At 46.4% G+C, this 25,518-nt stretch overlaps 1 protein-coding gene across 1 annotated transcript in view; it reads left to right on the top strand.

Annotated features, from left to right (window-relative positions):
- The window catches only part of LOC115092343 (retinal guanylyl cyclase 2-like), a 175,926-nt gene extending 161,186 nt beyond the window's left edge, over nucleotides 1-14,740 (top strand). Inside the window, exon 17 of the mRNA XM_029603144.1 lies at nucleotides 14,651-14,740. Within this exon, the coding sequence (XP_029459004.1) occupies nucleotides 14,651-14,740 (90 nt within the window). The remainder of the gene's footprint in view (nucleotides 1-14,650) is intronic.
- Nucleotides 14,741-25,518: the final 10,778 nt, after the last annotated feature.

The following is a 25,518-nucleotide window of genomic DNA, read 5'->3' as shown; positions in this document are numbered from 1 at the left end:
TGTAAAGCAAATGTTGCTTACCTGTAACAGGTGTTCTCACAGGACAGCAGGATGTTAGTCCTCACATATGGATGACATCACAGGATGGAGCCCAATCACGGAACAATTTTGTCAAAGTTTCCAGAACTTTGACTGGCCCCTACTGGGCATGTCCAGCATGGCACTAACCCTGCAGCTAGCAGGGGTCCCCCTTCAGTCTTATTTAAAAGCTACAGGCAGTGCCGAAAAAGAAAATAATAAAACGTTACGAACCCAACACCGCGGGGCGGTGGGTGGGTTTTGTGAAGGCTAACATCCTGCTGTCCTGTAAGAACACCTGTTACAGGTAAGCAACATTTGCTTTCTCACAGGACAAGCAGGATGGTAGTCCTCACATATGGGTGAGTACCGAGCTGAGGATGTCCGAGCATGCACCAAATGTACCCAAAGGCATGCAACAGGCACAACAACTTGGGTGGAATTTGGTAGAAGGCATCCTGAACCCCACCGGGCAGGCGGAAGGGTGTTGGTTCGTCACGTTGTAAAGAGGTTATGAAGGACAGAATGGCTGATGATGGAATCTTGTCTTCTGGCTTTGTCAAAGCAATAGTGGGCTGCAAAGGTGTGGAGAGAACTCCAGGTGGCAGCCCTGAAAATATCAGGAAGCGGCACCGATCGCAGGTGTGCTGCTGAAGTCGCCATGGCCCTCACAGAGTGTGCTTTAACACGGTCTTGGAAAGGAATGCTCGCTTGCTGATAGCAAAAGGATATGCAGTCCGCCAACCAGAAAGAGAGAGTCTGCTTACCCACAGGCTGCCCTAATTTGTTAGGATGGAAAGAGACGAACAATTGAGTGCTCTTCCTGTGGGCATCTGTACGGTCTAGATAGAAGGCTAGAGCCCGTTTGCAGTCAAGGGTATGCAGAGCCTGTTCTCCTGGGTTGGAATGAGGCCTGGGAAAGAAGGTAGATAGTATAATGGATTGATTAATGTGAAACTCCGATACTACCTTAGGCAAGAACTTAGGGTGAGTGCAGAGTACTGCCCGGTCCTGCAGAAGTTTAGTGTAAGGCGGATAGGTAACTAGGGCCTGTAATTCACTAACTCTGCGAGCTGAAGTGATTGCCAAAAGGAAAATCACTTTCCATGTGAGACAGCGAAGTTCACGGGAGTGAAGAGGCTCGAATGGTGGTTTCATGAGCCGACCCCAAACTAGGTTAAGGTCCCAAGAAGGGGCCGGAGGACGCAGTGGAGGCTTGAGGTGAAGCAAGCCTTTTAGAAAACATGTTACAAGGGGTTGTACTGAGATAGGAACATCTCCGATACCTTTATGGAAGGCGGCTACCGCACTGACATGCATCCTAATGGAAGAAGTTTTTAGACCTGACTCTGATAATTGCCAGAGATAGTCCAAAAACTTCGTGATTGGACAGGTAAAGGGGGTCAAGGGACTGAGAAGAGCACCATGACGTGAACCTGTTCCATTTGTAAGAGTAAGCTTTTCTTGGGGAAGGCTTTCACGAAGCAATCAAGACACTGGAAACTAGTTCAGTAAGGTTAAGTAGCTGAAGGATTAACCTTTCAACATCCATGCCGTCAGAGACAAGGCGTGAAGATTGGGATGGTGGATGCACCCGTCGTTTTGAGTGATCAGGAGCGGGTCCATCCCTAAGGGAATGCACCTGCGAATGGAGAGATCCTGTAGTACTGGAAACCACACTTGGCGTGGCCAGTGAGGTGCTATCAGGATCATACGGTAGTGTTGTACTGAGCTCTGAAGTGGGAGGAGTTAGCAATCTTGTTGTGCTCAGCTCCTGAAGTGGGAGGAGTTAGCAATCTGTTGTCAATCTGCTAGTTAGCAATCTGATGTGGGATCTGCTATGCGGTTTCGAGGAGCTAGCAGATGAGAATAGCAGTCTGATAGAATCCCCTCCCCAAAGGGGAAGAGTAGCAATCTGTTTCACTCCTATAGAAATAACCGCCAGTTCTTATTTACTTAACCCTATTCTGTAGACGTAAACTTTTCATGAAGACTGTAATCTGTAAACACCTGTATTTATTATAAGAATTTGTATTTACTATTTATATTTATTATTTAGCCATTAACATTGTTCTGTTACCACTTGGTACTATTTCTCTCCTTTACCTCAAACTCTAAGTTCCTACTAAGTTAGCCATGTTATTTATACCCAATTGTTGGATGTAATTGTACATTTGTTTAATTGTTCAATCTGTTTGATGTAATTTTCTGTTCCTTGTTCTGTGTAAACCGAAGTGGTATGCACAAGTGCATGAACTCCGGTATATAAAAGCCTTTAAATAAATAAATAAATAAATAAATAAATAAATAAATGTCTGATGGCGGAGCATCAGATAAGAGTTAGCAATCTGTTGTAGACTTGCTAGCGAGTTAGGAATCTGTAGTATACTGCCTTCTATAGGTCTGCTAAGGAATGGCAATATGTTATGATGTAGACTGCAGAGTTGGCAATATGTACCAGTGGAGTACTAGAGATGGTGCTCAGCTGGACAGAAGGTAGATAGGTGAATCCTTGGGCCGATGGCAGATGACAGCACCCCCAGGAGGAAGTCCCGAGAGGGACCACTGGCTAGGCTGGAGTATGGAGACAGACACAGATAGTACTTTTATTAGATAAGTAGTATAACCACCAGAGGTGGCAGTAGTGAGCTGGTATGCCCGGCAGGGCTGAAGTCCCTCAGATACTGGAACTGCGATTCCAAGGTTGCTGAGCTGCAAAGAGACTGTAGATAGTGAAAAGACAGGATATAGCAAGTGTTGCTTACCTGTAACAGTGTTCTCACAGGACAGCAGGATGTTAGTCCTCACATATGGGTGACATCATCAGGATGGAGCCCAATCACGGAAAACTTCTGTCAAAGTTTCCAGAACTTTGACTGGCCCCTACTGGGCATGCCCAGCATGGCACTAACCCTGCAGCCAGCAGGGGTCCCCCTTCAGTCTTATTTGATAGCTACAGGCAGTGCCGAAAAAATAAAACAAAACATTACGAACCCAACACCGTGGGGCGTGGGCGGGTTTCGTGAGGACTAACATCCTGCTGTCCTGTGAGAACACCTGTTACAGGTAAGCAACACTTGCTTTCTCACAGGACAAGCAGGATGGTAGTCCTCACATATGGGTGAGTACCGAGCTGAGGATGTCCGAACATGCACCAAATGTATCCAACGGCGTGCAGGCCCATCTCCTCGCCGAAATAGCTGCTGCAGACACTCTGGTAGCAATATCGAAGATATCATAGGATGATCTGATCTCAGGCTTGCCTGCCTCAAAACCCTTGTTTACTAGGGTTTGAAGCTGATCTTGGAATTGTTGAGGCAGGGTATCTGTCAAGTCTTGTATCTGCTTAAAAATGACCCTATTATATTGGGTCATATATTGGGTCATATAGAGCTGATAAGCAGCAATTCTAGAGATGAGCATTGAGCCTTGGAATACTCAGCATCCAATGGCATCTAGAAACTTCTTTTCCTTGCCAGGGGGGGAAAGAAGTGTGAGGTTTTGATCTCTTTGCTCTCTTTTGTGCAGATTCAACAACTACAGATTGGTGATCCAACTGAGTTTTCTGAAAGCCTGGAGCTGACTGCACCAAGTAGGTAGTGTCAGCCTTTCTATGGACTGGAGCAATGGATCCAGGATGTTCCCAGTTTTTCTTGAGGAGATCTAGAAGAACCTGGTGGATAGGGTTGGAGGTTATTTCTTTAGGAGCATCCAAGAATTGGAGCAACTCCATCATCTGATGTCTGTCATCCTGTTCAGTCTGCAACTGGAAGGGAACCAATTCAGACATTTCCTTCACAAAATTTATAAAGGAGAGGTCCTCTGGAGGAGAACGCTTTCTACTTTCAGTGGGTGAAGGTGGTGAAGGTAAATCATCGGTGTCTGGCGAGGAATCAGTCTAGGTATCATAAGGATCAGCACTTGTCCCTCTAGGAACTAGAGGGGGATGGGATGGTGGGATACCTGAAGGTCCTGGCCTAGGCTCCGAAGGAATTATCGGAGGCACCGATGAAAGCATCGAAGGTACCGGCGCAGGCTTCAAGGGCATCGATGGATGGATCGGTGGCACCGACGGATGTATCGGCACCGATGGTTGGATCGGTGGTGAGGGAAGTATCGGCATCGATGGCTGAGGCAGAACTCCCGATGGAGGGATGCGAAACGGTGTTTCTCCTCCCAATGACAATGTAAATGGGGAAGGCACCGGAGCCATTGGCGACCCAGGGTCCATCGGTGGAAAAGCGGCAATGAGTGCTTCCATCCTGGAAAGCAGTGGTGCCAATGCTGCCGAAATCGGGTCGGTGGACGGTTCCGCAATCGGTACCGGTGTTGGTGCCAGAGGAACCTGGAGTCGTTACATCGCCTTGTCGATGACCTCCTGAACCATCCGGTCCAGTTCTTCTCGGAGACCTGGAGCAAGCAGCCCTGGCTCTGGAACAGAAGAAGGAGGCAGAAGCATAGCCGGAGGGACCACCGTTAAAGGCGGAGTCGTGGCTCCCGATCCCTTGTTGGGTGAGGGTTGCCTCGGTGACCCGGTCGCCGAAAAGGTCGGTGCCCTTTCTGGACGGGGTTTCTTCGAGGGCGGCTCGGACGATGGCGAGGTCGAAGATTTCGTTCCCTCAATGGTCCGAGACTTACGGTGTCAAATGTGATGTTTGTCTCTATGATCCCCTTGGTCCTGAGGGGGAGTAGAGGGTGTCGAAGGCCGAGATGTCGTCAATGCCGGATGGTCACGGCCGGTGGTCGATGCTGGCGCGAAGTTGACGGTGCCGGTTCTGACGATGTCGATGCAATGGACGGAGTCGGGGTTTGAGCATGGAAGAGAAGTTCCATCTTCTCCATTCTGGCCTTGCGACCTTTTGGTGTCATAAGGACACATTTGGTGCAGGTCAAAACATCGTGCTCGCGTCCTAGACACATAACACAGACTTTATGGGGGTCTGTGATGGTCATGGTGCGACTACAGTCCGGGCACCGACGGAACCCCGATGCCATGGCCATGGAAAAAAAATCGATCCGCGGTACGGTCAACGAGGGCCAAACTCGACAGTAATCGACGGAAAACAGGTAAAAACTTACTGGAGTACCGCGGACTGAAAAAAGTTAAAGGAGGGACCCCTGTGGGGCAAATAAACTTTTAGTAATTCCGTGAGGAAAATTCCTGTCAGGAATCTCTGCAGAGCTCCTTTACCGCGAGGCTACTGCTGCGCGGAAAAAAGAAGACTGAAGGGGGACCCCTGCTGGCTGCAGGGTAAGTGACATGCTGGGCATGCCCAGTAGGGGGCTAGTCAAAGTTCTGGAAACTTTGACAAAAGTGTTCCGTGATTGGGCTCCATTCTGTGATGTCACCCATATGTGAGGACTACCATCCAGCTTGTCCTGTAAGAACTCTCTTTTTTAGGGCACACCCTGTGAAAGTTAAGAGGTCACCTTCCGAAGCTGTAGAACATTAACCCAGTCCTGGAATGAGGATTCTTTCATTGGGGAGCTGCACAGCTGCTAGGCCAAGAGGATCAATTCTTGGTCTCACAAATAAAAAGTCCACACAATCGAGTTAATTTTCAAAGTTAGTTATGTGCGTAAAATTTGCAGATATGTGCATAAGTAGCTTGTATTCACCTATATGCTATTTTATTAACACCAAAAGTATGTGTGTATTTTCGTGCAGGTAAAATATATTTACCTGCACAAAAAAAAGTGTGGGCCCAAATAAGTTGCTATTTTATATGAGATTTACACGATTACGGTACATTAGGCAACTTATTCACTCAATTTTACACCAGCTAATTAACTAGTGCAATTGATATCAGACTTGTCTGTTGTCTGCTATTTTTGAGTGGGAGTCTGGGTGAATTGGGAGAAGTTCAGGGTGAAGCACTAGAAGGGTCTCGAGGAACTGGAGATGGACTGGGTGAATTGGTGTATATATTGGCAAACTGGTGATTTGAAGTATGCAAGCCTATTTAAAAATATCCCTGTGCGCTAAAGCATTGTTAATGTGTGCTAAAATTCTTTAGTGAATGCTAAAATGAAATGATGACATAAAACAAAATTTTATTCATTTTTTTGCATTTTGGATGCAAAATGACACAAAGTGATATAGCAAATGTTGCTTACCTGATGTAACAGGTGTTCTCACAGGACAGCAGGATGTTAGTCCTCACAAATGGGTGACATCGAGGATGGAGCCCACCACGGAAAACTTCTGTCAAAGTTTAAACAGAACTTTGACTGGCCCCTACTGGGCATGCCCAGCAAGGCACTGACCCTGCAGCCAGCAGGGGTCTCCCTTCAGTCTGATTTTCAAAGCTACAGGCAGTGCCTAGAAAGTAAAAATAAAACGAACCCAACACCGCGGGGAGGCGGGCGGGTTTCGTGAGGACTAACATCCTGCTGTCCTGTGAGAACACCTGTTACATCAGGTAAGCAACATTTGCTTTCTCACAGGACAAGCAGGATGGTTGTCCTCACAAATGGGTGAGTACCGAGCTGAGGGTGTCCCGACTTGCACCAAATGTACCCAACGGTGTGCAGCAGGCACAATAAGTGAGGAGAAATTTGGGAAAGGGCATCCGCACCCAACCGGGTAGGTGGAAGGGTGTTGGTACATCAGGTTGGAAAAAGGTTACGCAAGACAGACTGGCCGAAGATGGAGTCCTGTCTTCCAGCCTTGTCCAAACAATAATGGGCTGCAAAGGTATGGAGAGAACTCCAGGTTGCAGCTTTGCAGATGTCAGGAAGCGGCACCGATCGAAGGTGTGCCACTGACGTCGCCATGGCCCTCACAGAGTGTGCTTTAACACGGTCTTGAAAAGGAATGCCAGCTTGCTCATAGCAAAAAGAAATGCAGTCCGCCAACCAGGAGGAAAGAGCCTGCTTACCCACAGGTTGTCCCAACTTATTAGGATGGAAAGAGACGAATAATTGAGTGCTCTTCCTGTGGGAAACTGTACGGTCTAGGTAAAAAGCTAGAGCTCGTTTACAGTCTAGGGTATGCAGGGTCTGCTCTCCAGAGTTGGAGTGGGGCCTGGGAAAAAAGATAGGTAGTATGATGGATTGATTGATATGAAACTCAGAAACTACCTTAGGTAAAAATTTAGGGTGAGTGCGGAGTACCGCCCGGTCCTGCAGGAGCTTAGTGTAAGGCGGATAGGTAACTAGGGCCTGTAATTCACTAACCCTGCGAGCTGAAGTAATAGCCAAAAGGAACAACACTTTCCAAGTGAGATATTTAAAGTCACAGGAGTGCAGAGGTTCGAAAGGAGGTTTCATAAGACGACCAAGAACCAGGTTAAGGTCCCAGGATGGGGCTGGAGGACGCAAGGGCGGCTTTAGATGGAGCAAGCCCTTAAGAAAGCGTGTTACTAGGGGTTGTACTGAAATAGTATTACCCCCAATACCCTTATGGAAGGCGGCTACCGCACTGACATGCATTCTGATAGAAGAGGTTTTAAGACCTGATTCAGAGAGATGCCATAAATAGTCCAAGAATTTGGAGATTGGACAGGAAAGGGGATCAAGGGACTGAGAAGTGCACCATGATGTGTACCTTTTCCATTTGTATGAGTAAGACTTTCTTGTGGAAGGCTTTCGTGAAGCTATCAGGACCCGAGAAACGGAATCTGAAAGGTTGAAAGGCTGAAGGACTAACCTTTCAACATCCATGCCGTCAGGGACAAGGCTTGGAGGTTGGGATGGAGGAGGCATCCGTCGTTTTGAGTGAGCAGATGCGGGTCCTTTCCCAGAGGAATGTGCCTGCGGATGGAGAGATCCTGGAGTATTGGAAACCATACTTGGCGTGGCCAGTAGGGTGCTATCAGGATCATGGTTCCTCCGTCCTGGCGTAGCTTCACGAGAGTCTTTGACACAAGAGGGAGTGGAGGGAATGCATAGAGCAGACCGGTTGTCCACTTGAGGGAGAATGCATCCCTCGGCCGAGAGTGCTGGCTCCGAATGAGAGAGCAGTAATCGTCCACTTTGTGGTTCTGAGGGGACGCAAAGAGGTCTATGCGGGGAGAACCCCACTTGTGAAACAGAGAGGTCGCTACCAGAGGATCGAGTGACCACTCGTGTGGTTGGAAGACACGGCTCAGCTGGTCTGCCAATACATTGTCTACTCCCGGCAGGTAAGTGGCCCTGAGGTACATGGAGTGGGAGAGGGCTTCCGCCCAGATCTGCGCAGCTTCCTGACACAGAAGGAAGGAGCCTGTGCCTCCCTGCTTGTTTATGTACCACATGGCCACTTGGTTGTCCGTCTGGATTAAGATTATCTAATGAAAGAGATGATCTTTGAAAGTGCGGAGCGCATAGCGGATTGCTCGAAGTTCCAGGAAATTGATCTGGTGTTCGGCTTCCTCTTTGGACCATAACCCTTGGGTTTGAAAGTCGTCCACATGGGCTCCCCAACTGATGTGAGAAGCGTCGGTGGTTAGGATTACTTGCGGATCCGGTGGAAGAAAGGGTAAGCCCTGAAGGAGGTTGACCTGAGTCGTCCACCAGGTTAAGGATAGGCGCAGCGCTTGTGTGACTGTGACTATGGAGGACAGAGGCTGAAAAGCTTGAATCCATTGGTGTCGTAGAGTCCATTGTGTTACTCTCATGGCTAGTCGGGTCATGGGAGTGACTTGAACCGAGGATGCCATGTGCCCTAGGAGAATGAGGAACTGGCGAGCCGTGGCAGTGTTCTGAGACTGGAGCTGGCGAGCCAGGGACATTAGGGTGTGGACCCTCTGAAGAGGAAGGTAAGCCTTTGCCTGTAAGGTGTCCAAGTCTGCCCCAATGAAGGATAAGGTTTGAGACGGGACTAAGCAAGATTTCTCGTAATTGACGAGAAACCCTAAGGAAAGGAGTGTTTGAATAGTCAATTTTAGGGAGGATTGAGCTATCTGTTGGGTGGAGGCCCTGATTAGCCAATCGTCCAGGTATGGGTAGACGTGGACACCTTCCTTCCTTAGGAATGCTGCTACCACTACGAGACATTTGGTAAAGACTCGTGGGGCAGAAGCTAGACCGAAAGGGAGGACACGGTATTGATAATGGTCGTGGCCTACTAGAAACCGCAGATATTTGCGATGGGATTGTGTGATCGCAATGTGGGTATAAGCGTCCTTGAGGTCGAGAGAGCACAGCCAATCCCCTCTTTGTAGCAGAGGGAGCAGCGCGCCTAGGGTTACCATTTTGAACTTCTCTTTTTGAAGGTATTTGTTGAGGGCTCGAAGGTCCAAAATGGGACGTAGTCCCCCTGATTTCTTTGGTATTAGGAAGTATCTGGAATAGAATCCCTTGCCTCGTTGAGAGGGAGGAACGGGTTCTATAGCATTTGATTGCAGAAGAAGAGACACTTCCTGTTGTAATTGAGCCAAATGGGTGGATAGACTCCACGCTTGAAGAGGCGGGGAGTCTGCCGGAAGAGTTATGAAGTTGAGGTGGTAACCCTGTGCGATAATTGTTAGCACCCACTGATCTGAGGTGATCTGCAACCAAGGTTGTAGAAAATGGTACAGTCGACCTCCTACAGGGATGTCCGGAAGAGGGGTTTGGCATGTGTTCCCTACAGGGGAGTCAAAGGCCAGCCGCAGGCCCAGGAGGAGGGGCTACAGTAGGCCTTTGCTTCCTAGGCTGACGCGGCTGAGGCCTAGTAGAGGATCGAGCTGGATGAGGCCTGGCCGATGGAGGGTAATAACGGCGTGGTCGAAAGAATGACTTCTTAGAGTCTTTCTTTTGCGGTTGCTTGGAGGTCAGCTCAGGTGGGACAGATGAGAGTTGTTTCAACGTCTCATGGTGGTCTTTTAACTCCGCCACAATCTGCTGAATTTGCTCTCCAAACAAATTATCGCCTAAGCAGGGTAAATCAGCAAGACGATCTTGAACCTCTGGGCGAAGGTTGGATGATTTTAACCAAGCCCAACGTCTGGCTGAGATGGCTGTGGCTGAAACTTTTGTGGAAGCATCGAATATGTCGTAGGCAGTCCTAATCTCGTGCTTCCCTGCCTCAAATCCCTTGTGAAGAAGGGCTTGAAGCTGCGGTTGGTATTGGTCTGGCAACGTGTCAGCATAGTCTTGCATCTGCTTAAGGATGGCTCTGTTGTACTGAGTCATGTAAAGTTGATATGAAGCTATGCGTGAAATCAACATAGCTCCATGATAGACTTTCCGTCCAACACTATCTAGGAACTTGTTGTCCCTGGTAGGTGGGGTAGAAGAGTGTGGCTTAAGACGCTTGGCCTTCTTCTGCGCGGACTCAACCACAACAGAGCGATGATCCAGTTGAGGTTTTTGGAAACCTGGTGCTGACTGGACAAGGTAGGTGGAGTCAGCTTTTTTGTTAACTGGTGACACTGATGAAGGAGATTCCCAGTTTTTCTTGAGCAGATCCAAAAACACCTGGTGTATAGGGATGGAAGCGATGATTTTTGGAGCATCCAGAAATTGAAGGAGTTCCATCATCTGGTGTCTGTCATCAGCTTCAGATTGTAGTTGAAAAGGTACAACTTCTGACATCTCTTTCACAAAATTAATGAAAGATAGATCCTCAGGAGGAGATCTTTTTCTACTCTCTGTAGGAGATGGTGGTGAAGGCAAATCTGTGTCAGAAGATGTATCATCATCATCACCCCAGGTATCGTAGGGATCAAGTGGGGCTTGTAGCCCTGATGGACCTGGCTGAGGCTCTGAAGGCATCGATGGAAACCGAGGTGGAATCGGTGCCGTAGGTGGAACCAGAAATGGCATCGATGGCTTCGGTGCTGCCGATGGAATCGGTGCCTGGCGTGGAATGGATGGAACCGAAGGATATATCGGTGGAGATATACCAGAAGGCACCGATGGAACCACCCCGGAAGGGGGAATCCGGAACGGTGTTTCTCCTGCCGATGAAAAACCAGTCGGAGACGGTGGTGTTGTCGATGGTACTGGAATCACCGATGGAAGGGCCGTCATGAGCGCCTCCATGCGGCTCAGTAGCGGTGCTAGCGCTTGTATCAACGGCTCGGTGGTCGGTTCCCTCCTCGGTGGCGAAGCCGGTGCCGGTGTCGGTGTCGGGGGCGGCACTGGAACCGGTGCCGGAGACGGTGCCGATGGAGGTTGCAATTTCTTCATCGCTTTCTCGATGGCCTCCTGGACCAGCCGATCCAGTTCTGCCCGGAGACCAGGGGTAACCATACCCGGCTCGACGGGAGAGGGAGGCTGAGGCAGGGCCGGAGGGACCACCGTAACCGGTGGGATCACGGCCCCCGCACCCCGGGAGGGTGAGGGTTTCCTCGATGCCGGCGAACGAGACGTGGAGGGTGTCAGGTCTGTTCGCGGCTTCTTTGTCGGTGGCTCGGTTTGAGCAGAGGTCGATGGCTGTGGATCCTCGACAGGCCGAGACTTGTGCCGTCGATGGCGGTGCTTTTCCTTCCGATCCCCTCGCCCATCCGGGGAAGGGACGGGAGTCGACGGCCGAGAAGCGATCGATGGCGGACGGTCACCGGAGGGTTGACGATGATGGTACAACTTCGACGGTGCCAGTTCCGATGACGTCGATGCTATCGATGGCGTTGGGGTAGGTGCATGGAAGAGGAGCCCCATCTTCTCCATCCTGGCTTTGCGACCCTTGGGTGTCATTAAGGCACATTTGGTGCAAGTCAGGACATCATGCTCACTACCCAAACACATTACACAAACCCTGTGGGGGTCTGTGATGGACATAGTCCGGGTACAATCCGGACAACGGCGGAACCCCGTTGCCAAGGCCTGAAGCCAAAATTTAGGCTGGGGATCGGTAAGTGCCAACAGGCCTCAAGGGCCAAAATCGACGGTAGTCGATGGAAAAAGGCAAAAAACTTACCGGGTTCCGTAAGATGACTAAAAATTTGTCGAAGGGAGACCCCTGAGGGGCAAATTTTCTTAGGAAATTAACTTCCAAATTCCTGTCAGGAACGTGGTTAGAGAGCTCCTTTCACCGCGTGGCAACTGCTGCGCGGAAAAAAGAAGACTGAAGGGAGACCCCTGCTGGCTGCAGGGTCAGTGCCTTGCTGGGCATGCCCAGTAGGGGCCAGTCAAAGTTCTGTTTAAACTTTGACAGAAGTTTTCCGTGGTGGGCTCCATCCTCGATGTCACCCATTTGTGAGGACAACCATCCTGCTTGTCCTGTGAGAAACCGCATATACTCCATTAGTCGAAAAAATGAACCCAAAAATTTGATCCTTAAAATCGTGGTCACCTTTTTCATGGGTCAATCCACATTAATTATTCTGATGACTGACTGAACTGTTCGCTTGTTCCCACACCCGATCCCTTAACTCACCCGCTAATATCAGGACGATGACGGAACTTGCAGTTGCTCAGGCACATCCTCCCTCCTGTCCTGTGGTATCCCAGTGTGGCAGTAGGACAGTTCCTCCCCCATACCCCCCTCCCGATCACTTAATTCACCCGCTCGCTGCTATCAAAACAACGACGGGACATGCAGTTGCTCAGTTGTGTCTTCTTTCCTCCCAAGCCAGGACCTGACTGGTGCACTTAGAACCACATGGGTCAAAGCATACCACTGGGATCCCATGAGAGAGGAGGGAGAATGTGCTTGAGCGACTGCAAGTTCATCATCATCCTCATAGCAGCGAGTGGTTGAGTTAAAGGATCTGGAGGAGTTGCAGGGGAGAAGTTGTCCTACTGTCACATTGGGACACCACGGGGGAGAACGGAGGACGTGCCTCAGTAACTGCAAGTCCTGTTGTTGTCCTGGTAGTAGCAGGCGAGTTAAGGGATTAGGAGGGAGAGCAAGCAAATGATTCAATCAGTCTTCCTAAGGAGCCAAATGCCAGAGATAGCCATGGGGGAGGGAAGGAAGGATTCAAACACCAGGGTCAGCCATGGGGGAGGGAGGGAAGGATTCAAACACCTTGGAGAGCCATTAGAATAATGCCTTCTTACCCTTAGGAACATGAGCTCTGAGAAGAAAAACAGAGCATTTTATACTGCATCGCTTAAATTGAAGGTTATTGAACGTGCAAAGGAGGCCATTAATTGTGTAGCTGCAAGAGAATTTGATGTTAGTGAAAAGCTCATCAGAGACTGGAGAAAAAAATGAGGAAAAACTGCAAGAAATGCCAGTCAAAATTGCGCCTTTTGATGGAATGGAAAAGGATTTGAATGACTGGATAATGAAATGCAGAAAGAAGGGCTACATTGCAACTCACTCGAGCATTCAGATATGAGCAATTCAAATGGCAAAAGAAGAAAATTATTCAGCGACCGAAGGCCTGCAAGAATTTACAGTATCGGCTGGTTAGTGTTTGAGTTCATGAATCGATATGGATTGTGCCTTTATTAGTGCACAAAGATTTTGCAGAACCTGCCTAAAGAGCTTGATGAAAAGGTCTGTTCGTTCCATAAATTCATTATTCAGCAGAGAATAAATAATCATTTCGATATGAATAGCGTTAGTAATATGGATGAAATGCCAATGAAATTTGATATGCCTGGCAATCGAACTGTAGCTGGCGTTGGTGAAAAGACCATACTTGTAAAAACAACTGGTCATGAAAAGACCTATTTCATGGTGGTCCTGTCTTGCCTGGCAGATGGCACAAAACTGTGCCCAGTGGTAATATTCAAGAGGAAAACGATGCTCAAGAACCTAAAAACTCTGTCAGGTGTAACAGTTCATGTTCACCCTAAAGGCTGGATAGTGAGGTAGGAACAAAATTGTGGCTATGCGATGTGTGGGGTAGGTGACCAGGCGTGAGGCTAAGAAAATGCCCATCACTATTGGTATGGAATATGTTCTGCACACACATAACAGAGGATGTGAAGGACGATGAAAAGAAAATGGCGAGGAGAGAAAATTTGTCTTGGGAGGATAACTTTCAAACAACTCCGCATGTCCCATATACGTATGGGCGTTAATGGCCATGCGGGGATCTACTATAGTATTTTATGACCTGCACATATCAGGTACGTGCAGATTATAAAATATACGTATTTCTACCCCTCAATACACACGCTTATGTATGATTACGCGCGTACTTTTCCTACATATTTTATAAGCATAAGGTTGCATATTTTATGAGTAAAGAAAAATACAACTTGCTCATGTAAAACCCTGATTTATACGTGGAGGATGGTATATTTTAAAACATGTGTACATAATTGAAATCACCAGTTTGCTGATTCTTCCACCAGTTCACCGAGTCCTTCTCTAGGTTATTGAGATTTCCTAGTTCTTCTGCCTGAACTGCCCCCATTTTACGCAGACCTCCCACCCAACAATGCTTGACAATATCAGTTACATGAGATAATCAGCAGATGTAAAATTGCACGAATAATTTACCACAGGCACTTGCGTAAGTCTCTTATAAAATACCAAATTATGTGAATACCTCTTAGCTCCGTCCCTGAATGTCCCTAGACTGCCCCCTCTTTTGCATACGTAAATGTGCACATGAAAGCAAAAACACTTTTTGTGGGTTTTTTATGCTTCTAAAATAGCATGCATGCAAGTATTAACTACTTACACAAGTAACTCCTTTGAAAAACTCACCCTTAAGGCTTTACACTGCCAAATGAGGGTTGTTTTTTTCAGTTTGGAAATGTGACTCTTTCTGCTCAACCTCTGAAACTGTTTCTTTAATGCCATGTGTTTTCATTATAGGGAAAAGGAGTAGAAGAAACATTTTGGTTAGTAGGAAAAGAAGGCTTTACAAAACCATTACCAGATCCTCCAGATGTAAAAGCAGGGTAAGTACAGTTTACTGACTTCACTAAAACCTATCGAAAACTTGTAGGTTCCGGCCCAGTGACTCAGTTACAGTGAGGCACATTGACATAGGAAGGAATTGGGTTCAATTCCCAGCTCAGAACTTCAACTCCCTGGGCCAGCAGGGCTAGGGGGAGCCATGGGGGCACCATTCACGGACCTTGTGAGGAGGGAGTCCCAGCCATCATGAAATGGAAACACCCAGTGGCATGGCGGAGGCCCATCACTGTGATGACAGGGAGAGGTGAATTAGGAAGGAAAAAAAATCCCTGGGGATTTGTGAATGAAGGTTCATGGTACCAGACCCCAGCCCTAGTACCAAATGTGCTGAAAGCTCAACTTTTTAGGAGGAAAATTACTGGCTCCTTCCTCCCCCCCCCCCCCCCCCAAAACAAAAAAAAGAAAACTGGTACATTTATTTTGGTCTTTGGGAGACACATAGTAGAAAATATCTGAGTTTCCTTGAAAATCAACTGCTATGAAAGCAGATGTTTGGGATATATTCTACAAAAAAAACCAATAAAATATGTCACAGTCCGAAAAAACAGGTATTAGGAGAGCACAAGAGATGAGGAGTCATTTAACTTTCCACTGCACCCACACATGCCCACAAACACTGAGTCATCCCACTACTTAAAGCATGAAGTTATATTTAAAACTAATAAGAGAAAATATTTTGTACTCAATGTTGGAAACAGGATACTGGGTTTGATGGGCCTTTGGTCTTACCCAGTATGGTAAATCTTATGTTCTTATATATATGTGTCTTTTTGTTCACCTTTTGTTGACCTTAGATCTGAATATATTTACTTTTGCCCCAACTCAAGGAAGTGTGATCGCATCCATGCAGCTCCTATTATATTTAATGGTTTTCTTAGACATTTGTTTTCTTTCCCAGTTTCACAAAATATTTGCAATGGCTCTCCATATCAGGTCTTTCTTCCAATATACAAAATATATATAAAACACCCAACCACAATCAATGTCGCTTGATATAAACTCTTATATGTTACCGATTTCTAACGGCACCACCCATGTTATTTATGAACTATATTTACTTTGTTATAGGTGCCCATCTGTAAACCGTTATGATGGTGTATTACTTAATGACGGTATATAAAAACTCTTAAATAAATAAATAAATAAATAAATAAATAAATATCTCCCAATTTTTATTTTTCCTCCTATAACATTCATAATGTCGGCTATAAGGTGCTTCCATACTGCCAGGATAGCATTGCATAGATCAGTTGTTTTCTGTCCTATGTTAAATCAGCAAAAATAGGAGTGAATAAAACACACACTGCTCAAAACTCAAGCCAAAAAGGAGTGCATATATGCACATACAAAAGAACAGACCAAAATCAATGCAAGGTCAATAGCAGTAAATTTAATGTAGCCAGAGCAAGTTCATAATGCCACATCATAGGTAGAACATAATGGGCCCCCGATACAGACCATATTTTTGTCAAAGCTGCATCAGAAGGAACAAAAGAATCTGAAAAGAAATTTTAAAAAAATACTCAAATCAAGAACAGATCAAACAAGGCTACCCAGACCTGTACAATCCATACAAAAACAGCTGTAACGTACCTAACATATGAAAATTTCACAAAATATCTTTGCTATTTAAAGCCTGGCATACAAACCCAGAAGGAGTGAGCAAAGTCCTTTTAACCCTAGGGGCAATCAAAAGAGTCACCAGAAAGAACATGTGATACCCCCCTACCAACCAGCCAATTAGAATGGAAGAAAGAGCTTTTCTGAATGAAAACCAGATGATCATAAAGAGCCAATCTGAAAGCCATTGTTACGACTGTCGCTGCCCGATGTCTCCACTCCGCCCACCTTACGTTTTTTGCGACTCCTCCCGCGGTTGATGGACTTCTGGCTGCCACGGCATCTGCCTGCCGTCCTCTCTGGCGTCTCTGGTCCGGCTTGGGCGCTGCATCCCGCCATGTTGTCCAGGTACCATAGGTCGCGCGCGCCGCGCGGCCCTGCTTCTTATTCTCTCTTTGGCGCGAACCTCAGGGGCGTCCCCCTGTGATGACGTCACGCATCCCGGATACAAAAGCCTACACTTTTTGCTAGCTAATCGAGTTAGCAAGGGATCTCCTTATGGATGGGATTCGCTCTCCGTACCTAGCTACTCTGCCTCTCCAACTTTTGGACTTTATCCTAACGGGGTACCCGCTCCTCGGGGGCCTCTCTCATTTCTTTCAGGTCGCTATCAGGAACCGGTACTCGCTCCTCGAGGGCCCATGTTCCCTGACTCACTGCCTGAACCTATCTCTTCTGCTTGGAAGAAACTGCTGCCTACATCATCAGTGAGTTACCAACTTTATTTCCTCAGAGCTGTTCCCTGGAACCAGGGACTCGCTCCTCGAGGGCCTGCCTCTATTCCATCTTCTGTGTCACCTTGCGAAAGAAACCGCTGTGTGAGTAACTTTACCAACGAGGCGCTATACCAGAACTCTGTGCATGCTCCACTGTACTCACTATCTCAGTTTTCTCCACTACAGCACAGCCATAGAGGGAATCGCTGTTCCAGTATCCTGAGGAACCCTAGCCCAGCCGGGCTTCATCTCTACTCACTACTGTCACCTCTGGTGGCTTATCAACTCTGTCTTTTAAAAGATATAACTCTGTGTTGTGTGTCCCTAAGCTGAGCCTGACCTGTGGCCCCTCACGGGACTTCCCCTCATGGGCGTGGTCAGCTGCCACAGTGTCCAAGGGTCCACCCAAAACCTTACAAACAATATCAGCCATATAGAAATTTAAAGGCGGAGTGGGGGAGAATAAACAAACACATTTCAGATAAAAATTGCTCAACTGCATCTATAAGTCAGTACAGACATGCAAAACAGGACAAATAAGATAAGAAAGGGGAAATCCCCTGACTCTAATAGGTGATTCCTAAATGAGAGGACAGGGTGATTAATGGAACAGATGATGGGTTGGGATATGGTTACAAGTGTAATGGCAAACGACAGGCAGTCGAACAGGGATCAGAAGGAAATGGAAAATTAAACTTACATCCAGCTTGGCAGAATATTATGGAGATGAGTAGAATACCTCATGAAGAAAGTCTGTTTTGGGGGTGAAACGTGAAGGTAGAAAATGAGCAGGGAGCAAGGCGAGTGGGTGTTGAGCAAGGAGACAACAAGGGGCAAGGTTTGGAGATGGGCAAGAACATCGGAGTCAAATGGGACCTGGAAGAGGGAGTTGTGATGTGTAGAAAGAGATGAAGGAAGATGTGACTAGGGAGAGAGACAGCAAGATGCAGGACCTTATGGGGTGAAAGGAGAAACTTGTATTTTCTGCAGAAGGGTAAGGAGAATTAATAGAGAGAAGGTGGAAAGGCAGAGGATGAGTCAAGAATGCATAAAAAGTGTTTGAAGACATTTCCAGCTCTGATGTACCAGTCATTTAAGAAGGCTTAAATCATTTGTCTGCATCATGCTGGCATAAAAGATCAATGCAACGCTTCAACAATTTGCCTTGAAAGAACAGAAATTTGCTAGTCATTTCTGGGCCATTTTTTTCCATTGTACCTGAAAAAAATTGCTATGTTTACATGAAAGATTTTGCTAGCAATGGTTACCAAAGAAGATTATGTCCCCCTCCCCTGCTTTCAAAGTGTATCCAATTTGTAATAGTTGGGCCTCAGCAAATTACTCCCCATTCTTTTTAATATTTACTTAGCTCCTCTATGCTCTATCCTTACCAGCTTGGGCATTTCGTTTAAATTATTTGCAGACAATATTCAGTTTTCTTTCCCTGGTTCTTCTATGTTTGCCTCTGCAGTAGGCAAACTGACAGTTTACCTTTCTGCCATAAAGGAGTGGCTGTCAAGCAGTACGCTTGATCTTAATGTAAAAAAATAGAAGTAGTATTTCTATCAAGAGTAGAAGATAAAATTGTTCCAAGTAATTTTTATTTGAGGGGGTACATCATTTCTATTCAGTCTAAAGCTCGGGATCTAGGGGTTATAGTTGATTCCTCCCTTTCCTTGCATCCTCACATCGGTGCTCTGGTTCATTCAACCTACTTCAAAATGCGGATATTACGTTATCTAATTTGGAATACCGCATTGTTACCCAATCTTTCATTTTGTCCTCTTTGGATTATTGCACTATTTTGTTCTTGGGTCTTCCTCAGTCTCATTGGAAGGCCCTCCAACTTATCCAAAACTCTTCTGCTCGTCTCATTTCCGGTTCTTCACTGCATGACCATATTTCTCCTGTTTTGTCTCCATTGGCTTTCTGTCTCCTGAAGGATAATGTTTAAGACCCTCACTCTGGTTTTCAAGGCTTTACATGGCCTGGCACCCCCTGTATCATATCTTCCTTTCGCAGGTACTGTCCTACTCGGTGACTCCGCTCAAATACCCTCTCTCAAGCAAGTTCATCTATCAATATCCCATAAACAAATTTTCAGTATAGCTGGGCTTATACTTTGGAATAGTCTCCCAGGTGAGATGTGAGATGAGAATTACCTGTTACGGTTCAGAAAGCAACTAAAAACATATTTTTTCTCTCTAGCATTTTCTGACATAACTTAGGTTCGCTGGTTAATGAATATTTGTCTTTCTTCTCATGACTCTTTATTTATTTATTTTTATTTATTTGTCGAGTTTTATACACTGTCGTTCGGTTTCGCCATCGCAACGGTTTACAAAGGGTTGATTTCTACAATCGGAAATTTGTTGACATGGCTATTAGAAAAATGTATTGTTTTTCACTATTTGTTTTGTAATTAGTTGCTGTTTCATGATGTATTATTGCTGTTAAATATTTTTGTGTATGTTACTTGTAATCCGCTGATATTTGTGGATCAGCAGAATATAAATTGTTTAAATAAATAAGTAAATAAATAAATAACATTGTAAGTAAGAGGAAAGGTTTGTTATTTCATTATGAAGGCTCCAAAGACATCAAATGATGCATGACAGAGAAGCTTCCAAAAATAATATACGAGATATTTAGTGGCTGGGGGTCATGGGAATAAGAATATTCAGACTTAGAGGATAACTTTCAAAACTACTGCATATGCGAGCGAAAGTAGATGCATTGAGATTTATCTTAGTCTTTTATAAACTGCACAGTTTATAAAATACTGGGTAATTATGCTCTGAAAGTATGTGCATTTGTTTCAGAAGGCATGTATGTTTCCACTACAATGAAAGCGCTTACTTTTCCTACCTATTTTATAAACATATGCATGTATATTTTAGGTGTGTAAAAAAATTGAACATTTATGCGAATGTTATGCGAATGTTATGCGAATGAACAGGATGCGAATGTTCAGTAGGCCGTTTAGTGGACAAGTTATCCGGCTAAAGTTAGCCGGATAACTTATCCAGTATATTCAGCAGGATAAATGTCCTGCTAAATATACTTGTTTAAACTTATCTGGCTACATAAAATCAGAAAACTATAACCCTAACTGGCCACTGGTTGAATATGGGAGGTTAGACCTAAAATTATCCAGCCTAGTATGGGTGGATAACTTAATACTTACTTAGATATTTTTAGAGATATCTGGGTAAGTAGTGAACCTTCCAAAAAAAAAAAAAGCTGTCACGGGCCTCCCGGCCTGATGCCCACCCCCCACCACCACAACTCTACCCCCTCCCTCCTCCGCTGACTAAAAACAAAGGGGGAAAACCTAAAGAGAGCCCTTATAATCTGCTGCAACAAGCTTGCTGCCGGCCCAGGCCTCCCCCACCCTCTCCACTTAAAAATCTTAAAATTGGCCTCCTCTGTCTTTCCCCTACAGCCACCATCCTTCCCCCACCCCAGGCTGAAACCCTCCCACCCACCCATTACCTTTCAACATGGGCCCTGTCCTCCTGCCAGGATCGCTGTGCTCTGTGATCCCAGCTCCTTCCAGCGTTATTACCTCTGAAGCAGGTCTAAAGTTATCTGGCTAACCTAAGTTAGCCAGATATCTTAGCCCCTCCCTGGAACACCCCCAAAATGCCCTTTATATTTAGCTAAATTATCCGTCTAAATGCCTTTTGAATATCTGCCCCCAGGTATTTTATAATGTAAACAAGTATAAATGCTTTTTTGTGTGTACACTTGAAATCACCAGTTCATTAATATCTCTGCCAGTCCGTCTCCATCTAGACCCTCTAGCACTTCATCCTGAACCCCTCCAGTTTACCCAGATCTTCCACCCCAAATCTGCATACAACATAGAAGTCCAATATCAATTGCACTAGTTAATTAACAGATGTAAAATTGTGTGAATAAGCTAGATTATTAATACACGAATATCTCTTATAAAATAGCAACTTCCACGTGTACTTCTTCACCCTGCCCTGGAACACCCCTAGACCACCCCTTTTCCACACATACCAAACTTTACAAGTAGATCAAGGTGGTTCATAACAGAAGAGCATTTAAAATAATATATACAATGCATAAAATCATTAAAAAAAAAAAAACACCTACACTCCACCTCCTCAATTAAAACACATATTTCCTTACTCTTACTGATACTGAGAATTCTACCTACGTTTTAACATTCCATTTCCTTTTTCTTCACTTCTAACGTAAAGCTGAATTACCACTCATTGTCTTTCACTGCCCGTAACCCACAACCTCCACATTTCTTAAAAAGCCAGGTCTTCACTTTCTTTCTGACAACAAATAGTTATTTTCTTGCCAAACTTCCTTAGGTGCTGAATTCTTTCAGTTCTTCACTTTACCCACTTCCCTCCAAGTAGGTACTTGTAGGAGATTTTCATTTCCTGATCGGAATTCTGTAGCTGGCCTATACCTTTTCAACAACTGTAATAAATAACCTGCCCCCTTTCCTTTCAAAGCCTTAAAGACTAAAATCATGATCTTAAACTTTATCCATGCTGTTACTGGGAGCCAGTGTAACTGAAATAATAAAGGCTCTGCACTCAGTCTCCTTGTATAACCAAAAATCAATCTCACTGCCCAGGATATTAGAGTGACTGCTGAAGTTGGTGGTGCACCAGGAAATTTGCTGCTGCTCTGTGCCCTAGAACACAGTACACCCTCCTGCATTACCCTGTAACTACTAATTTCTTTGATGCAAAATGCCTACCAAATTTATGCTCACAGCAACCCAGTCCTTGGAGGGAACATTAGCTAATCCCTTAAAATAATCACTTAATCTAGTAACAGCAGTTACAATGAAATGTGAATGAAAAAATATTTTCTGCAAGAACATTCAATCCGCTTTCTGTATGCAAGTGAAACTAATAAAGAGCAAACGTCTGTTTAAAATAGAATTGAGGAAGAGAAGACCATAATGCCATAAAAGCCAGTGATAAGTACCATCATTTTCAGAGCAAGAAAGCGCAGTTGCTAACCTATAACAGGTGTTCTCCTAGAACAGAAGTGGGTGTATCATCCGATGGAGCCCAGCCTGCTGCCACCTGTGCATCCATGCTAGGTCCCCCTTCAGTCTTGAATATAGCAAAAAATACGAGCAAGAAAAAGTACCACAACAAACCAAAGGTGAACCAAACATCATGGGGAGGTGGGCGGGATTCCTGAGGACTAACATCCTGCTGTCCTAGGAGAACACCTGTTACAGGTAAGCAACTGCATTTTCTCCTAGGACAAGCAGGATGGTAGTCCTCACATGTGGGTGATTACAGAGCTCCAGGCTGCCTCATTCGACCAGAGAGACCCACAGTAGCCGAACAAGGTGCCAATGGGCACTACACAACTGCGGCGGTGTGGGGAAAAACAGGGGGCGGTCTGGTCTCACAGAGAGCATGATAAGAGACAATTGGGTTCAGGATTGGAATAAATTGCACAGGACAGACTGGCCAAAAGCGCTGTCCTGACAAGTATCGTTGTCAAGGCAGTAGCGAGCAGCGAACACGTGTAGAGAACTCCAGGTCTCGGCTCTATAAATTTCAGTGACAGGGACCGCACGCAGATGGACCACTGACGTCGCCATAGCCCGCACAGCGTGAGTTTCACCCTGCCAGCCAGCTGAAGGCCTGCCTCCTCGTAACAGAAGGCAATGCAATCTGCTAAACAGTTGGACAAGGTTTGCTTCCCCACCACTGCTCCCAGTCTATTGGGGTCAAATGACACGAAGAGCTGGGAGGACTAGGGGTCACTGTGTGATCCAAATAGAAAGAAAGTGCCTGCTTGCAGTCCAGGGTGTGGAGAATATGTTCTCCTGGGTGGGAATGAGGCCTTGGAAAGAAGGTGGGAAGGATTGCTCCGTGGAGGGCATCAGTGGCCGAGGAGGCATCGAGGGCCTCTCGGACACTGGTTGCGTCGGAAGGGCACCAAGAAGGACATCCAGCAGGGATGTGAGTATCGATGGAGGAGGCTTGGGCACCTGTATGGGGGCCGGTGGCGTCGGCAGCTCAACGCTCTGGAGTGCTTTGAGCATTGCCGACTGCACCCTGCAGTCCAGCTCCTCCTGGGAGTCCTGAGTGGTCAGGACTGATGGAGGGGGCGAGGCGTTGCAGGCACATCCTCGGGGCCTCAGGGTGGCAAGGCGCCCTGCACCATAGTCAGTGGGGAACGCCTCAGGCTACCGGGGGTGCCAGAGAATGGGGCCTCCGGTGGCCAGTGCCGCTTTGATGGCGGCTCAGCAGCTGCCGATGCCGCTCCGGAACCGGAACAGTGTCGAGACGGTGACCGGGATTGATGCTTCCTGGACTTCCAGTGATCAGCCCGGTCTATCCCCGGTGCCGAGGACAACGATGACGCCGAGGTCTGCAGGAGGGGAGAGACCACCGAGGATCGATCTCCCTCTCCCCGATCCTTAGGGGTAGTGGATAGTGGGACTGCCAGGGGAAGAGACAGAAGCAGTTCCCTGCAATCTTTGGGCATCAAGGACAACGAAGCAGGAGTGGAAGGTTTTGGAGACTCAAAGAGCTTCTCCATTTTATCTAGGTGCACTTGACACCCTTTGGGGGTCATTTGGTTGCACAAAAGGCACCCTCGGATGTCGTGCGAGGCCCCCAGGCAAAGGATACAGACCTCATGTGGATCCGTGATGGACATGGTCTGCGGGCACGGAGGGCACCATCGAAAACCTGACGACGCCATCGAAAAAAAGAGGCCGGCGCGTGGTCAATGGCCGACAGGCACCACAGTGCAAGAGTCGGAAATTGACTGTGAAGAACGACAAAAAGCCGAAAACAAGGGTACCTACCAAAACGGAGGGATACCAATCGCGAAGGGGGACCCGACACAGAAAAACACCAGAAAACGTTGAACACAATTTCAAGGAATTGGAGCTCCACCACTGCGAGGCTACTGCACCGTGGAAAAGAAGAGACTAAAAGGGGACCTTGCTGGGATGCATGGATAGCAGCAGGCTGGGCATGCTCTGTCTGCCAGTCAAAGTTTCCAGAAACTTTGACAAAAGTTTTCCGTGCCGGGCTCCATCCTGCTTGTCCTAGGAGAAAACCAGCTATCAGACCAAGGCACACATCTGAGGGACCATGGAAATCACCTCAGGAATTCTTAACTGGGAGAGGGACCATCTGGTATCACCGCAGGAGAGTGGGGCTTTTTTTTTTTTTTTTTAATTCTCCTTCCAAAATCTGAAGCAATTCCCATAGGGGGATGCATGTCCAGCATCTGCTGGAGTCGGAGAATTCTGACAGGCTGAGGTCACTGCAGGAATATATATACTGTGACATCAGCTTTCTTCGTCTCCATCTGTTGACAGGGGAGCATAACCCACTGATTCTGAGTCCATCTGTCTACACGCTAGAAAAATTTTTTTTAACTCCCAATGCAATAAGCTAATGATATCTTAATGCATCGGGAATTAAAAATATATAGAAACTGTAAAATGTGCTTTCAGCACAGGCCGAATGCACATTTTAATGCAGAGAGACCTGCACCATCTATCTGGCCCAGGTCACCGCTATGTAACCGGATAAAGTACTTATTTGGCTATATAGTGGTGACCTCGCCGGATTTCGAAAAACACGAAGCACTGAAACATTGCTCATATCACTTGCAGACCCCATCATATTAAACATGGAAAAAGGTCAAACTTATCTGCTCGCTCTCCTCGATCTGTCCGCCGCCTTTGACACTGTGAACCATAACATCCTTCTTGAACGATTAACAGACATTGGCGTCAAAGGTCTTGCACTTTGTTGGTTCAGATCCTTCCTGCCCAACAGGTTCTACAAAGTCAGGATCAACAATAAAGAATCTCCTCCTGTACGCTCCAATCTGGGTGTCCCACAAGGATCTTCATTATCTCCAACACTCTTCAACATCTATCTTTTACCACTCTGCCACTTACTCACAAACCTAAAACTACCCCACTATCTTTACACTGACGATGTCCAAATCCTCATTCCGATCAAAGACTCTCTTCAAAAAACTTTTAACCACTGGACCACCTGCCTCCAAGAAATTAACCAACTACTTTCCACTCTTAACCTGGTCCTTAACAGCGACAAAACCGAGATTCTTATCATCTCAAAGGAAATCCTCACCACACCCCCAATTCCCCCACCCTCCTCCCATTCTATCAACTCAACTATTAAATCCTCTCCTTTCATCAGAGATCTAGGCGTGATCCTAGATATCCAGCTCAACCTAAAGAACTTTATGAACACCACCGCGAAAGATTGCTTCTTCAAATTACAAGTACTCAGAAACTTAAAACCTCTCCTTCACTTCCAAGATTTCAGATTGGTGCTGCAATCCATCATCTATTCAAAACTGGACTTTTGTAACTCTCTCCTGCTAGGACTCCCAGCCAACACCATAAAACCT

This window comes from Rhinatrema bivittatum, chromosome 5 (assembly GCF_901001135.1).
Source record: "Rhinatrema bivittatum chromosome 5, aRhiBiv1.1, whole genome shotgun sequence".
NCBI classification, from domain to species: Eukaryota; Metazoa; Chordata; class Amphibia; order Gymnophiona; family Rhinatrematidae; genus Rhinatrema; species Rhinatrema bivittatum.
Note: the sequence above shows the minus strand (reverse complement) of the source record. Positions and strands in the feature narration are given on the sequence as shown.